Source organism: Microchirus variegatus, assembly GCF_963457635.1.
Source record: "Microchirus variegatus genome assembly, chromosome: 11".
NCBI lineage: Eukaryota > Metazoa > Chordata > Actinopteri > Pleuronectiformes > Soleidae > Microchirus > Microchirus variegatus.
Genome location: NC_139812.1, coordinates 18,677,194 through 18,693,634, shown reverse-complemented (window position 1 = coordinate 18,693,634; position 16,441 = coordinate 18,677,194). Strand labels below are relative to the sequence as shown.

The 16,441-nt window shown below is 39.7% G+C and overlaps 1 protein-coding gene across 1 annotated transcript; it reads left to right on the top strand.

Annotated features, from left to right (window-relative positions):
- Positions 1–1,526: 1,526 nt before the first annotated feature.
- On the top strand, positions 1,527–15,562 carry hcrtr2 (hypocretin (orexin) receptor 2; the record flags this gene model as incomplete). Its single annotated transcript, XM_083897725.1, has 7 exons — positions 1,527–1,743; positions 8,164–8,342; positions 10,782–11,025; positions 13,519–13,634; positions 13,738–13,958; positions 15,017–15,135; positions 15,393–15,562. The coding sequence occupies 7 exons, from the start codon at positions 1,527–1,529 to the stop codon at positions 15,560–15,562; spliced, it is 1,266 nt and encodes a 421-aa protein (XP_083753851.1).
- Between the last annotated feature and the right edge of the window lie 879 nt (positions 15,563–16,441).

The window sequence follows — 16,441 nt, the reverse complement described above, 5'->3', positions numbered from 1 at the left end:
TGACCTTTTTGAATCTTGAAACAAATTAAAACTAAAATCTAAGCGTTTACAAAAAAATACAAAATAATAAAAACGAGCAAAACCCGCTCTATAAACGATCTCATCTCATTTGCCCATGGAAACGATGGAATTGTGAATTCCAGTCGAAAACAAATCTGGGGAATGAAGACATTTCGCACATGTAAACAAAGCCAGTGTCAAGGTAACGATGGTTTGTAGAGACAATGCTTGAAGAAGCCCAGCATGTCATTCTTATTATCTTGGCTGAGACAGAAGACTTGTGAAAATAGAGCATGACTCAATATGACTGATGTGGAAATGAGATAAGCATGTCCGATCAGAATCTTCCTGACCAAATGTTCACATGATATATCACGAGTGATCAGTTCCGATCTGCATGTGTCCATATTGACAATGTCTAGTCTTGTCTTGTCTTAATCTCCTCATCTGCCCACAGATGTGGTTTGAATCAGTTTTTGGAAACATCAGGTCTAGATGCAATCTGAATATGCTTAAAAATATGATTTGGGCTGCAATCTAAAGAAGATCTTAGAGGAAACAAGACATTAGAAACAACTGAGTAGAGTAACAACTGACAGACTCAAGAGAGTTATGGTCAGACTATAATTTCTCAGCACTTTCTCATTAAAAAATAGGATTCAGCATTTACATCTTGACAATGATTTAAAAAAAAAACCTGTTCTATAACATTTAAATTGTCATATGTAAAATTAATGTTTAAATTACAGCACTGCTTTAATACAACAGCGTGTCCACCACTGCATCTTAATCATGTCTCTGTACGAACAAAAACTGTCCTTCACATAAGGCTCTCACTTATCAGCCACATCTGTGCAGCTCTTCTTCTTCTTCTCTTCACCTCCCTGCTGCTGCTGCTGCTGCTGCTGCAGGTTTTCTGTGCATCCGGTACATTATTCAATCTATTTTAATGAAGTGCACTGCTCCAAAGAAACTGTTCAATCACAGGGGTTAACTATATGTGCATGAAATTGTGTCATGGTTGTTGCACATTTTGTGCAACCATTCCTCAATTAGCGGCTCCTAATTGAGTTGTGCGTTGAATTCAAAACACTTACGCTGCATCATTGGCAACAGCACCACGCACTATACATGTGCCATTGAAGTGTGGAAGAGTGAAGTGTGGAAGAGTGGAGCATTCAAAATGAGCTTGAATTGAATATATCTTTATGCCACAAAACCAGACTCCTCCTGCTTCACGCACGTCTCTCCTGGCACATTCTATTGTGCGTTCTTGAAGTTGCTCCATGCCACAGTCAGCCGCAGTGTTGGCGTTTGCCCCCGCTGAGGCTGTCCCTATAGACACGGAGGGGAAGCCAGCGTCACGCTGAGGTCCGTGGTGCGCGTAATCGTCTCACCGGAGTGGATCACACTCATTCATTCAGTGCCTAAACACCTGCTTCCTCTGCAGACACACGCTCACACACGCTCACACACAGCGAGGACGGTGCGTCTTTCTCTCGCTCTCATCCACAGCAGCTGGAAGCATGTCTGGCATCACTGGGAATTTGGATTCCGAGGATTATTTATCGTCCGCACATCTGGCCAACAGCACGGACTTTCGTCTGGACTCCCCCGTGGATGAGGACGACGAACTTCTGAGATACATCTGGAGAGAGTACTTGCACCCCAAGCAGTACGAATGGGTTCTCATTGTGGCTTATATCATTGTGTTCTTCGTCTCACTCATTGGGAACTCGCTGGGTAAGTTGTGCCCGCGTCTTTGGTTAATCGTTTCTCCTCACATTGGTGCGTAATTGTGGCAGACTTTGAACAACTTTTGCAAAAAAAAAAAAAAAAAAAAAAGTGGAATAACCTGCTTATATTTGCAGTTTGGGCCATCTACATATGGGATTCAAGGGGATCAGATTACAATAATGCAATAATAATAAGTACTTGGTACAATATTTATTACCTTTATCTTTACTGTCTTTGCTGCTGTGACAATGCACATTTCCCCACTGGGACTAAAAAAGAATCTGATCTCATCTTATCTTATATTTACACAGTGACTTCATGAGATATTTATAGAGACTCCATGACCAAAAAAAATGAGTAGTTCTTTGACTATAATATTTATTAATCTGGCTGATTGTTATCCCCTCACATTTCCTGGAGTGACAATTGTGCCAAGTGGCTTTTCATTTTACTCATATTCCTCGAAATGTGCAGGTCACCACAGTCTGGCAGCGTGTGTCCTTTTATTCTTTCCAATTTCTTGTCAGGTGAAAGCCACTGGAGCGTCCATATGTCTCAAATCCTATACATTCAAGCTCTCCTGCTGTTTTTGCTGTGATGGAGCTGTAGAGGCATGAGCAGCGAGTGTTAAAGATGATGATGGACACAGTGGTTTCTTGCTCACTTTTTCTCCGCTCTGCTCCACTGAGGCTCAAACAAAAGTACAGTTTTTGGATCAGAAATCCTGGTCATGTTGTTCATTTCACTGCACGGTTTCCACCTTACACAACCCCTAAGGTGAACCTTCAGAACACTTTAAAAAAAACAAGATTAATCCTGCCTTTATATATATATATATATATATATATATATATATATATATATATATATATATATAGTGATTTGTCTCTATACAAATACAAATAAAAACTCTACTATCAAACAAGCAATTCCAAGTTGATAATTTCAGTCAGTTAATTAAAATAAATTAATTAATTAATAAAAAAAAAAGACAGCTGCAGCTTTGATAATTGTTCCATGTGTAAACCATTTCCAGGAATTGAAATTGCTGTCATTTGGTTCGATCAGGCAGGTCCATTCATTTTTAGACCACAGCTGAAAAGATTCTCCGTATATCTGTCATCTTTAGTTGAAACACAGCAGACATTAACACGCGTGGCTTTCAAAATCATCTCGCTTTGTGCTTTGGCGTCCGAGAATTTTCCGAGTTCTTTTGTTTGCCAGTGTATTCAGCTGGATATACTTAGCATTTTTTGGACATTGAATCCTTTTATGTGAGCAAACCACATGAGGGAGACATTGATGATGTGTATTCGTCTCACTTAAAGTGGACACCCGACTGCCTGACAGCATGTTTGTATGTGGACTGGAACAAATGCTGGGTTAATCGATAACTGAATTGATTGTCAGGTTTTTTAATTTTTTATTATTAAAACAAGTTTCTCAGATTTTTCAGCTTCTTAAATGTGAATATTTTCTGATTTCTTTGCTCCAAATTACAAAGAAATCATTGAAACTGATTCATTTTTGGTTTGTGGACAGAACAAGGCATTTGAGAAGATCATCATTTTCAACATTTTCAACATTTTCTGACATTTTTTGGACCAAACAAATGCTCGATTAATCGGAAATAATCCTTAGTTGCGGCTCGACAGACAATCACCACTTGTTGTCGAAATATTGACTTTATAATCTCAGAACAATCACCTGCAGGTCAACAGCCGTGCTTTTAGATCCAACAAGAATTAAAGGCTTGGAGAAACACTCATTATATACTTTTTAGAAACATAGATATTCATTTTGCCTGCAAAATACTTCAGATTTTAAGAGAGACCGACTCATCTTTATTATTCTGATTGGTATTTCTTTGATGAGGCAATAATCAAGTTGAGTGGCGTTCCCCTCCTCACTGATTACAAGCAGAAAGAGCCAAAGCTAATTTGATTCCAACTCAAACTGATCCAAGTCCTTCACTTCATGGACTTTTTCTGTGACTGAGTTGCTAAATGACAAGCTTCCACAGGACTTTGCCCTTCTACCGTGCCAAAAGCAGGGATGTAAACAATAATAATGAATTCTCGGGATTTTGAAAATAACCAGTATAGCTCTTTAATACGTTATAAAGTAGAAAATACTGCTCTATTGATCTAAATCTTTGAAGTTGAGTCCATTGAAGCAACTGCACCTTCAAACTCTCAAAATGACTTTATCTTAATTCTCAAGTCCAAACAATTTGGCTTAAGCGCTTAAGATATCACAAAATAATAAAAAAATAGTAGTGACGCACAGAAGTGAGTCCAATTTTGAGTTTATTTTCCCATTTCCCATTTCTTTTTGTACTTTATTTGGCTCAATTTTTTTTTACCATCAGTGAAACATGTAATATGAATTAAATTCTCAATAGAGAGGCTTTTGGATTTTGGAAGGGAGGATGGAGGAGACCTAGTCCATCAGGAGGGGACAGAGGATTAGTGAGGAGGATGTGAGGGCAGCTATGAAGAGGATGAAGAGTGGGAAGCTGTAAAAGTGCAAAGGTGACATGTATCTGTTGAGGTATGGAGATGTCTAGGAGAAAGAGCAGTGGACTTTTTTTTTGACCAGAATGTTTAAAGCGGAACTAGACCGGAAGTTACAATTAACGCTGTTTTTTTAGTGTGTATCTGCATCATTACCTTGTTTATGAAGCCCGGAAGTTTTGAAACAAACAGTTCAGCCACTGCTGAGAACGCTGTGTTTTATTGTAATCTCGGGCTCAGCGAGATCTCTGAAAATCCCGTTATAGTTACGTAAAAAAACGGTTCTCCTGAACAGCAGATCGTCCTGCTCCGGGCACTAGTCCGGGCACATCCGGTTGCGTACATTGAACCGCAGAAGAAGAATAACATCCATTGTGGAGGTGTTTCACGAGCGACAGTGTCTTCTGACTCTGGGTCTGACTCCGGGTCAAAGTCATAAAAGGGACTGCGGCGGGGAGTCGTGACAAAGCTAGCACTGTCATAACAATGTTTTGATAATGAGGAGCAGTGCATCCACCGTTCCAGAGGGGGGAGCTGCGCTTCTGAGAGTGGGTGTGCTGAATGTCACTTCCGGGGTACTGTCTTCTCAGGCGAGATTTACGTCTGAAATAGCGCGGCTGACTTCTATCGGCTCATTTCCAGCAACTAGGAGGTTTTTGACCATAAAAACAAGCCACTCTATGTGGCCAAAAAACATGGGATGTGTGCTGATGGAAATATAGAGAAAGCCAGAAGGAGGAGTTGCACTGTGTCTTTGTGGATCTAGAGAAAGCTTATGATCGGGTGCCAAGAGATGAACTGTGATATTGTATGAGGACGTCAGGAGTGAGGATGTGAGGGTGGTGCAGGACATGTGTGAGGACAGTGAGACAGTGGAGAATTGTGCGGTTGGAGTGACAGGTGGGTTCAAGGTGAAGGTGGGATTACACCAGGGATCAGCTCTGAGCCTCTTCTTGTTTGCAGTGGTGATGGACAGGTTCACAGATGAGGTCAGGCAGGAGTATCCGTGGACTGTGTTGTTTGCCGACGATATTGTAATCTGCAGTGAGAGGAGGGGACAGGTGGGAGAGAGAGCCTGGGGAGCTGGAGGTCTGCACCGGAGAGAAGAGGAATATTGGTTAGCAGGAGCAAGATAGAATACCTGTGTGTGTGTGTGAGTGAGTGACTGTGAGAGTGTAAGGAGTAGAGGTGGAGAGAGGGGAGGAGTCGATACCTGAGGTCGACCAAAGGAACAGCTTAGGTGAAACCGAAACATTTAGAGAGACAAGATTGAGATGTTTGGTCATGTGCAGAGGAGCAACAGTGATTACTGGACAAAGGATGTTGAAGATGAAGCCACTGAGCAGGAGGAAACGAGGAAGACCACAAAGAAGCTTCGTGGATGTTGTTGTGAAAGAGGACACGAGAACAGTTGGTGGAGGACACAGGCGACAGCGCAAGATGGAGATGCAGATGATCCCTAAAGAGAGAAGCCAAATGAGGCTTTACAGTTTTTAAAAAAAGATATCTGTTCATGCATAAGTTTTCAGTTTTCTTGAGAACAATATAGATTAATTAACACATGGGTTGTAAGGAGGTTGTCTATTGTCTATCTGCATGTGCTTGAGTGTTAGATATACTTTAATGAGCCTCTTCTTTGTGTCTCTTGTGCACTGGAACCCGCATTGGCCACTGAGTTTATTTTAATCACTGCTCACGGTGTCTCTGTGTCTTCCTTTATAATCTCCACCAAGAAGGTTATGTTTTCATCACCACAGGATTATTTTTAGCAACTTCCTGTGTGCAGTTTTTGACAAATCAATCTGACTTTTCTACAAAGTTCGTTAGAATCTACCAACTGATGATGTCACAAAATTTTCGGGACATCCTTTCTCTTATAATGGGCAAAATTATACATATTTAGATAGATAGATAAATAGCAAAGGTAAGACAACATTTCTGGTTGTATTTCTTGAAAGTGAGTTGTTGTTTTGCTCTTATTTTGCGACTGGATCTGTGAATCTTGGTCGTAAAGTGATAAAAAATACCGCTGTGGAGCCTATGTTTGCGCTGTTATGGTGTTTTCTGCTCCTGTTGGTTTGATCGATTGGAGTTTTAAATGTGTTTGGTGAACATAAGAATGGTTTTCACAAGATTTTAGCCAATTTACACATGGCTTTATGACGTGTTTGTCGCTGCATGCGTCGCTGCCCCTCGGTTCTGGGGGCATCGGGGAAGAAGAGGGAAGAAGATCTAATCCAGATTACTTATTTGGTGGCGATTTAGATTTAAAATTGGAAGTCCCATTTAATAAGTGCAAATGCGTATATCTCAGATATATCTTAACAGATCAGGATCCAGTAGATCAAAATGTAAACATTTGAGGTGCCAGTAAAGTGACACAGGTGACACAACTTTTATGTGATGATTACTTCTTCCTTATTTTGGACGCATCTTCAGCGCAGTGTTCAAAAATAGGAAGAAGTGAAAGAACTTCCAAGTGAAATGCAAAATGGAACATTTAAAAGGTTGCAAAGCAACTGTGAACATAATGAGCCCTGATGAAAACGACGAGCTACGATTGTCTGATGCAAATCCATCTGTCATGGTGAAAAATCCGGCTGCTTTTTGTGTGTTCATTTTCCTTTTTCACCCGTCTGTGCTGTTATTTTGTCTTTTTACATGTAGCCTTGGTTACATAATTTTGCAGTTAATCAATTCCCAGGGCAAAAGCAACAGCTGTGTCCCAGTTTAACTCCTTACTAATATATATTACCGTTTGACAATAACACAATCGAGCCACCGCTCTAAACTGTCACCTTCAATCACCAGTTTCATCTGCACAAACTGAACAAAGAAATGAAAAATGCTTCTATGTCCAATTTATTTTGTATTTCCCTTCCCTTTGAAAGCACTAGAATCATTTAAAATTGAATCACCTGGATGCAATTCTTTGTTATTGTTATTGTCTTCACCAATAGACTATTAAGGTTGTGTTGTTATGCAGACTACAGATAAAATGGGTTAAATAAGCTAACATAAATTACATTATATAAATTGTGGATCTATATAAGATTTCAAAACAATCAGTTAAACAGTAAAACGGTTATATCTGAGTTTGTGAAGACCTGGAAAGTTGTCCTTGATTATATCAAAGGGCCTCATTTGAGCAAAATCCGCTTAAATGGTTAATTTCCCTAAAATCACACACATTGATAAATAACAATAGAGTTGTTATAGATGAGAGTGTTAAATAACTCATGAATACTAAATAAGCAGTTTCAATAGTCATCATAAAAGATAAATAAATAAGACGCAGAATAAAGACAATGACATGATATTTATTCAGTTTGATTTGCGCTTTGTTAAATGCGCGACTAAAAGAAACTGCATCTACAAACGACTCTCACAAGCCTCCAACACAGTGCAGACTCCTTTATGAATATCATTCATATGTTTTCAATTATTTATGTGCCTTTGAAAACTGCTTTTTTTTTTTTTTTTTATTACACTGAACATATTAGAAAGAGGTGTCAGGGTGCTGCTTTAAAGTTTTGTTGAGAGCGAGCAAAACTCTCTTTCTTTCTTATTTTTTTTGGCAACATTTTGAATTCATAGCTTATAAACGCACCAAAGTGAGGACAAAAACTTCACATCTTGAGAAATTGGACCTTTCCGAGGAGCTTTTGAATGCTTTGACTTGCTTCGAGGAAATGAAAATCTCAAGGACTGTTGGGTGGAAAAAAACAACATGCTACACAAACACAATAAAAAATGGAATTGTTTGTATGCAGTTTGTGATTAATGAATATTTTTGCCAACAGGAGGCCTTAATACATCAGTGTTTATTATACACCCTGGACTAATGTGATAACTGTTTGCCTTTTCTGAGTTTTTTTCTGAGCTCTTTTTGACTGCGCATCATTTCCAGTTTGTTTTGCAGTGTGGAAAAACCGCCACATGCGCACCGTGACCAACTATTTCATCGTGAACCTGTCTTTTGCCGACGTCTTGGTCACCATCATCTGTCTGCCTGCGAGTCTCGTGGTGGACATCACAGAGACGTGGTTCTTTGGAAACACTCTGTGCAAAGTTGTGCCTTATCTGCAGGTAAGAGGTCAAGACCGGCAGGAAAGGAAATCGTTCAGTGTGCATGACACTGTAAGCGACACGGAAATCCTTCCCTGTCCTGCACAAATTCTATATATTCACATACATAAACGCAAATAAGATTCATCTCTTACAAGTCCTTTTTTATTCCATACCTGTTTGGATCTGTTTGCACATAGTGACATTGGAAGAGAAATTTATTTAACTTTCACCCTATAAGCCATTCTGTGCTTCACTGCTGTACTGTGCTACAGTATTTGTTGGATTTGAGAACCCCGGAGGGACTTTAGTCTCAGTACTAACTGCTCTCATTTGCTATTTGCATTGCTGTATCGCCGAATGAGCAACATCCCCCTGAAATACAAGTAGGCCTATGTTGTAAATGCAGTGAACAAAGAAAGAAACACAAAATCCACTGGTCCACATGTATTTGAGACAATTATTTCAGTAAACTGAAGGGATTTTAACAACACAGCAAAACATTCGCTACTTTAAATAGTTAAATTCACACCACACATGGTTCCAATTATATATAAAACAAAACAATGCTGATCAACTTTGATTCTCGATCAAATGCTTATCTTGCTTTACAACATTTCAAACGTCATCGATTGATGAGTAAAAGCGTACAAGGAAGGAGAAACTACAGCAGATTCTCAAAATCTACGATATAAGTCACTTATTTACTTTTTTTGTTTGGTGCAATATTGCAAAAAGGACGTACACTTTTTCACTGATTGATATTCAACATGGTACGATAACATTTATTTCTGTTAGTTCCTTACTGGCATTGCATCAAAGTAAGTAAGACATTTGTCATTTACAAATTGCATTACAAGTAATAGAACATGTTACCACATGCACAGACAAAAGACACAATAGACCGATTACAGTATCATTTCTTTATTTTTCGAATAATAATAATAATATCCCACCAACGATAGCTGCAGTGAAGAGTCTTGTTTGCTATATTTTAATGGAAAAACAGCCTGTGGTGTACCTGAAGGTCACTCCAAACCTTTTACGCCATTCGGCTTTTCCTGTATCATTTTCTGTGTCGTCTGCGATGTTCATACAATACACCACTTTCAAAAGATCTGTCAGTGGACAATTGATTTACTGTCAGGCAAATGACAATTACGTGAGCAGTTTGTCCCCATTGTGCCTACAGGGCAATTATCTCCCCCCCCTTATTTAGACCTTTTAAATGCAGGACATTATTCAACAAATGCACATCATGGGCCTCCTTAAGCTAAGCACTTCAAGGGGATGGAGCCGAGCGTTTATTTCCCAAAGGAAAACGACCCCACCAGTTCCCTTAGGTTTATCTCCCACATCAAATTAGTGGTGTTGCTACAAACCAAACAGAAATCCCCAGACTCACCGTGGTGCAGCATGCTAAAACTGGATAAGAACATGTTCGACTTAGGAGGTTTCTCATGGATTGACATGCAACATGTGATGTTGCTGCAGTTTTCGTAGATCCATTGCTGAAATCTCTCTTTTGACTGATGAGACGCAGCCGTCTTCAGGCTTCTGTGGAAAGAGATAAATTGGTGACAAGGAAGGAAGCAAAGAGGTTGACCCCCCCACCTGCCCTGTCCGTCTAACTGAACCATGCTCATATGCACTCAGACTCACTCTTATCTGGGACTGCACAGCACTCCTATATACTGTATACTATATAAGCGTGGAATTGCTATTAGGGCCATAATCATTTTTGTTGCACTAGACTAACTCAGTCAGTGCTTGACCTTCAGGAATGTTCCATCCTGTCTTGTACGGAGCCAGTGCAACCATTGTTTTGTGGTGAATAGCTATTCTGATAGGTGTTGGAATGTATTACACACAGAATGTGTTGTAACACAGACACATTCTCTCTCTCACACACATGCAGATAAAATATGTAATTTTAGCACTCCATTACCCTCCACAGAGTCTATACAAAGACAGATTTAACACATTGAGCTGTCACAATCTAAAGTCTAACAGGATCCCCAAACCCTAAATACGACAGAAAGATAGAAACCTTTGTTATGTGACCGGAGTGTAAGTGAGGGATGCAGTGATCATGACGTGAGGACATATTTTAAGGTAAAAGATGCAGATGTGTACTTTTGTAATAAGATTTTATCTGTCCGATATCAGTATACTAAAAGATATGAACACAAAAACACACTAAGGCCATTGTTGTTGTTAAATAAATGTGTATTAGAGCCATGTCATATTTCACAGATTCAGCCTAAAGCCAATTTCCAGCAACAATTTCATATAACACTCACTCACTCATGCGCGCGGTTGCACATAATTACCCTAACAACTACTGTGTGTCAATATCAAATTCAGACGAATGAATCATAGCAATGAATGAAATTGAAAAAAAAAAGTTCCTGGGAAAATCTATCTAACATCTTTCTTTATTGTCTTTTATTTCTTCAGACAATCTCAGTTTCGGTGTCAGTCCTAACGCTGAGTTGCATAGCCCAAGATCGTTGGTATGCTATCTGCCACCCACTGATGTTCAAGAGCACAGCCAAGAGGGCTCGCAGGAGTATTGTTATCATCTGGATTGTCTCATGCATCATCATGATTCCGCAGGCTATTGTGATGGAGTGCAGCAGTTTGTTGCCAGAACTTACAAACAAGACCAGCCTGTTCACAGTGTGTGATGAACACTGGGGAGGTTTGTATATCTTCCAGTCCACTACTTTTTTGAACACATAATGAAACATTGTGCCAAACACACACACACACACGCACGCACACACACTGAGACCAATAGTTACACAGATGCAACCCTTCAGAGAGCATTTGTTATTCTGTGCACCGAAATCAGTGAGTATCTGATGCCATTTAGCTGTTGTTTGATATTAAAATCATGAGGGAGGAACATAGCCGAAGGGGATTTTAGTGGCTATGATGACAATCTGCAAATAAAAGGCTGAACATAGCTGCGCAAATCCTGCTCTAATCATGACATGCTTACATGTCTAGGAGGTAAATTTTTATTTTTACTGGAAATAAACAAGTAGTAATGGCAGAATATCAAAAGTACCATGAATATAATAGATTTTTTTTTTGTCATTATGCAACGTTAATAACATGTTAGACAAAAGTGGTATTTCAAACTAGTGAAGCAAAATCATTGCAGACTGTCGTGAAGGGAGCAAAGGTGGGAGCAAGTAAATCCTCTCTGGAGTCTAGACAATGGTGGCGGTGATTAAGAATGATGGATCAGGTGAAGCTGTGGAGAGGGAGCATTGATGGGGAGGCGGAGACTGTGTACCACAGCTGCATTAATGGACTGGATTAAAGGCAGGAAGAGAACATCAAGTTTAAAAAGACAGGAGCACAAGTGCTGTGTTGCCGCGCTACTGGACAGATGAGGACCTTTGAGTGTGTATGTTGAGTCAGGAAACATAAAAACACACGTGTTGTTGTGTTTTTATGCCAAACATGGACAACAACTTGTTTTGCCATTAGCTTCTCTGCCCCTTTATGACGCTGATACTGTTGGCACAAAATACACATCAAATGAACTTCCTACACTTGCCACAAATGACCACAAATTGAACTGCATAACTTTTTTCAATTATAAACAAATGTCTGTTACATTCAAACCATTGTCAAATGCAGTGGCGGATTCTGGTCTTTGAAACAGGGCAAGCCCAGGCCCAGTTATTTATGCATAAATTCTTACACAAATTCTGCAAACAAGCAACTAAGAACAAGGAAGCGTGATAATTCTTTAAAACTGAAATGCAATCATTGTGTTTTTATTTACAGTGTACATGTGCGAACTAAAATTAGCTATTAATATCACACGATGACCAGCTATTCGTCAGACTACAGACTTCCCTCGCAAATTCCACACAGGACTGAGGCAGAAGAAGTGTCTGCTGTCAACGCTGTCACTCAAAAACTGGTTCCGCCTGTCAGACAGTTGGGGTATGACTGAAAACACATAACGTTGTACACGTGACCATTATTTTGCAGGTTGCGTCTCGCCCCCCTCCAGCCACTGCTCTTCCAGTGTATACACACAAACACTCCCTCAGTCAGGTCTGATAGTATTGCTTGACAGAGTCCCTTTTCAGATGAAAGACACTACATTACTTTGTACACACAACAGAAGCAGCATAAAAAAAATAACCAAATACTCAATGCAGCTTTAAATAACAAATACATTTTCACCTGTTGCTGATTTTAGATCTTTTCAACTTGACTGTCTAAATTGTCAGCCTCCCTCAAAATACATTTCATCCGCAACATTGACTCAATTCAATTAGTACGTCTTTGTTCGTGTTTTTTTTTTTTTTTTTCCCTCCGTGCAGCATTTCCTCAAGAGCTAAGACACATAAAGGTCCTCTTGTTCTGCTCGACCAAAGAACACAATGAAAGGTCTCAGTTCAAACGTGGTCAATAACCTGTAATGACAGAGTCACATAATACATTCATGACTGTGGTTCAGGCAGACTGGCCACACTTTTCACAGCTCAAGTGTTTTTCACATATGCTTATTTAGAGACGCATTGAGTTTCACGACTTATGTAAACGAAATACAAACACAGATGGCAACGGTGTGTAAATGCTGCTCGAATTCTCCATGGTAACAGTCTCAGGTCTGTCCATACATGCAGTAGAAAAAAGCAATCATAGCTCAGTAAAAATTCAAATTATTTTTAGACTCCAACAATGCAAAAAAAAAAACAAATATATTTACCCACAGTGCCTGGTGTTGTTTACCAGTTGTTTGAAGGATCCTCTGCGACTAAATGCAAATATACGTATGAGAAGAGGAAACCTATAGACTATGTTTAGAAAATGGAAGCAGTCTTTCTGTTTTGAAGCCTTGGGAATCGTAATTTGATCTCTGCCATGACAGCTTTTTGCAACAGGAAATTCACAGATGTCACCTGCAACCAGGCAAGCTCCTGTGGGGAGATGGCGCTCATGTGTGCTGAGCCGTTATCGTCTGTCTTCTTTCATACGGGAATAGAGACCAATAACTTCACAAGAAAATGTTAACTGACGTCATAAATCAAGTGCAAAGTAGACTCATTATGTACTGCTACTGCGGCCATACTAACCTGAAATTCACTTTTCACTTTCATGCAGAGCAGGAAATTAGACGTATTAGTGAGAAATAATTCAGATTGTTTTGTTTTTTCAACAGCTGAGGTCTACCCAAAGGTCTATCACACCTGTTTCTTCATTGTCACCTACTTTGCACCATTATGCCTCATGGTCCTGGCATACATCCAGATATGTCACAAGCTGTGGTGTCAACAGGTGCGCATTTCTTAGTACTTGTTTGAACTATGTTTGAAGTGCATCTCAGAATGTCGCACCACTTTGGCAGTGTTTGACGTATGTGTGCATGTTTTATTAACAGATTCCTGGAAGCACATCAGTGATGCAGAGGAAGTGGAGATCCCTCCAGTGCTCGGCTCCAGCCTCGGGCCCAGGGGAGCCGGTCAGGGTGAGGACCAGCACGGTTTGTGCCGAGATCAAACAGGTCCGAGCGCGGCGCAAAACAGCTCGGATGCTGATGGTGGTGCTGTTTGTTTTCGCCCTGTGCTACCTGCCCATTAGTGTGCTCAACGTCATGAAAAGGTAATAAGCTCTCCGGTTCTGCTGGAGTTTATAAAGAGGCAATGTCTGAAAACTGCTGATGTTAGCTTTAAAAGAAAGTTAAAATGGACAGGGCCTACTGCAGTCCCAGTTCACATTTTATTGGACAGCATTGTCCCTCCTTCTTCCCCAGATTCAAGACATTCATGTAATGGGTTGCCAGGATGTTTGAGACAAATTTGAAAACACGGTTTCCATCTTATTTACAACAGACAAAGTAAACGATCTGTACTTATACCAGATGCACATATCCATACACATATGTAAATGTACAACTGTCCGTACAGCATAATTGTTACCCTCAAAGGGCCAGATGTAACTGTCATACAGAATAAATGTAACTAAATGTAACCAAATATAATGTAAAATAAAGGTAACTACTCCGTAAAATATTGCTAAATAACTTTATGTATTTATTACTTATTCAATTTCACTCGTCGCATGATGCACAATGATACACTGTGATTTAGTGGCAGTGCCGTCACTTTGCGGGTCACACAATCGCCATGCATTGTGGGAAATGTAGTTTATGGCCAACGCGCGCCTTAAAGCAGCGTAGACCTATTATAACAGATTTTTAAGACCAATTAAACACCCGTGGGCCACATAAAATGACATGGCGGACCACATCTGGCCCCCGAGCCTTGAGTTCGACACATGTGCTCTAAAGAAACATTTCTGCACCCCTAGTGACAAAAATGTACCTGTACACACTGCGAAAGGTACAGTGCTTGTACCCTGAAAGGGTACAACTGGAGCGACAGCAAAAGGTACAGTCTCGTACTTTGATTTCTAAGTGTGTAGGGGTGAATGTGAGAGTGACTGGTTGTTTGTTTCTGTGCGTTTACGCTGTGATGGGATTGGCTCCAGCAGCACCTGCGGCTGACAATGAATGAAACTTAACCTCTGATGACATGCCGTGGTCATTTCTTCCATAGTGTATCTTTAAATGTCAGTACAGTACTACATGATTTGCTTTTTTTGTTTGTTGCTCAGTTGATAAAAAAAAATAAACACATCATGTCCTACTTTACCCGCAGAGTCTTTGGGACTTTCAAGAACACTGACAGAGAAACAGTGTACGCATGGTTCATTTTCTCACATTGGCTCATATACGCCAACAGTGCGGCAAATCCCATCATCTACAATTTTCTCAGCGGTAAGTGTGAATTACACTTGATCATTTTGACCAGTTGAATGAGTTTGTCGAGTCACTGGTTGACTTAAAATCCACATGAGATAAAAGTTTTATATATACACACATAAATATATATATATAAAAGTAGATTCAAATATTTATTCATGACATGTAACAGGTAACCAAGTCGACCGAAATGACATCATGTATTTGATGTAAGACGTATGTTTGCAGCTCACGCTGACTGGATTTCATGTTTATTTTTTTTTGTCCCTCAGGGAAATTTCGTGGGGAGTTCAAAGCAGCGTTTTCCTGCTGTTGTCACAGCCGAGGCCAGAATGAAACGACGAGAACAAGGACGAGAACGAGCACAGATAGCCGCAAATCCCTGTCCACCCAAGTGAACAACATGGACAGTGTGTCAGGCATTTCCGATCAAATAGTATAGTCTTATAATTCACACAGGGTTTTTTCTGAGGTTAAAACGTCACTTTTCTCACAATCACACATCGACATCTGTTTTGTTTCAAACAAACCTTTGAATGGAAAAGAAGTCTCTAAAATACAATTTTGTGAAAAGTGATTGCACATTATTTTTTTAAATGAATCGTTCTTGGCTCATAATCACTATTACACTTTATGGGTTTATTGGCCGGAGGAGCAGGTGCTATAGAAAATAGGTCTTTTATTGGCTCAAATTTGTCATTTGTCTTCTTAATAAGCAAATGTCTATCTTCATATTTGAGTGTATACTGTATGTCATGCATGTTTAAACAGTGCCCGCAGAGGAATGGAATGGAATTTTATAATATATATGTTGCCGCTGTACATGCTGTGCATACTCTTCACCTGGCAATAAGTCTTCAACATCGTAAATTATAAAAAAAAAAAAGTTTAACTGATTTCTAAAAATGGTTGGGTTTTTCAATCAACAACGTCCAATCAATTCAAATGCTCTCATAACTCCGCAGATACTATCCTGTCAACTATAGCGTTTATACCAATACACGTGAAAATGTGCAAATAAGAAAAACTTTGGAAATGTACTTCTAGAAGTCTGCAGCGTATACATTTGTTTACACATAAGTTAACAGGTAGATGTTTGTTGGAGCATTACTTTGAAATACTGTCTCGAGGTTAGTCTGCTGTAATCAAACATCTTTTATTCAGAAAAAAAATGTGTGAACATAAATGAATGAATCTCTGCAAGGAGTGCCAGTTTCACACTTCTTCGTTTTTGGACACTCATGCCAGTACGTTGACATCGCCTGAGGACTTTTCAGTGGTGAAGCGAGCACTTGTTCTTTCACTTCAAAACTCAGATTCT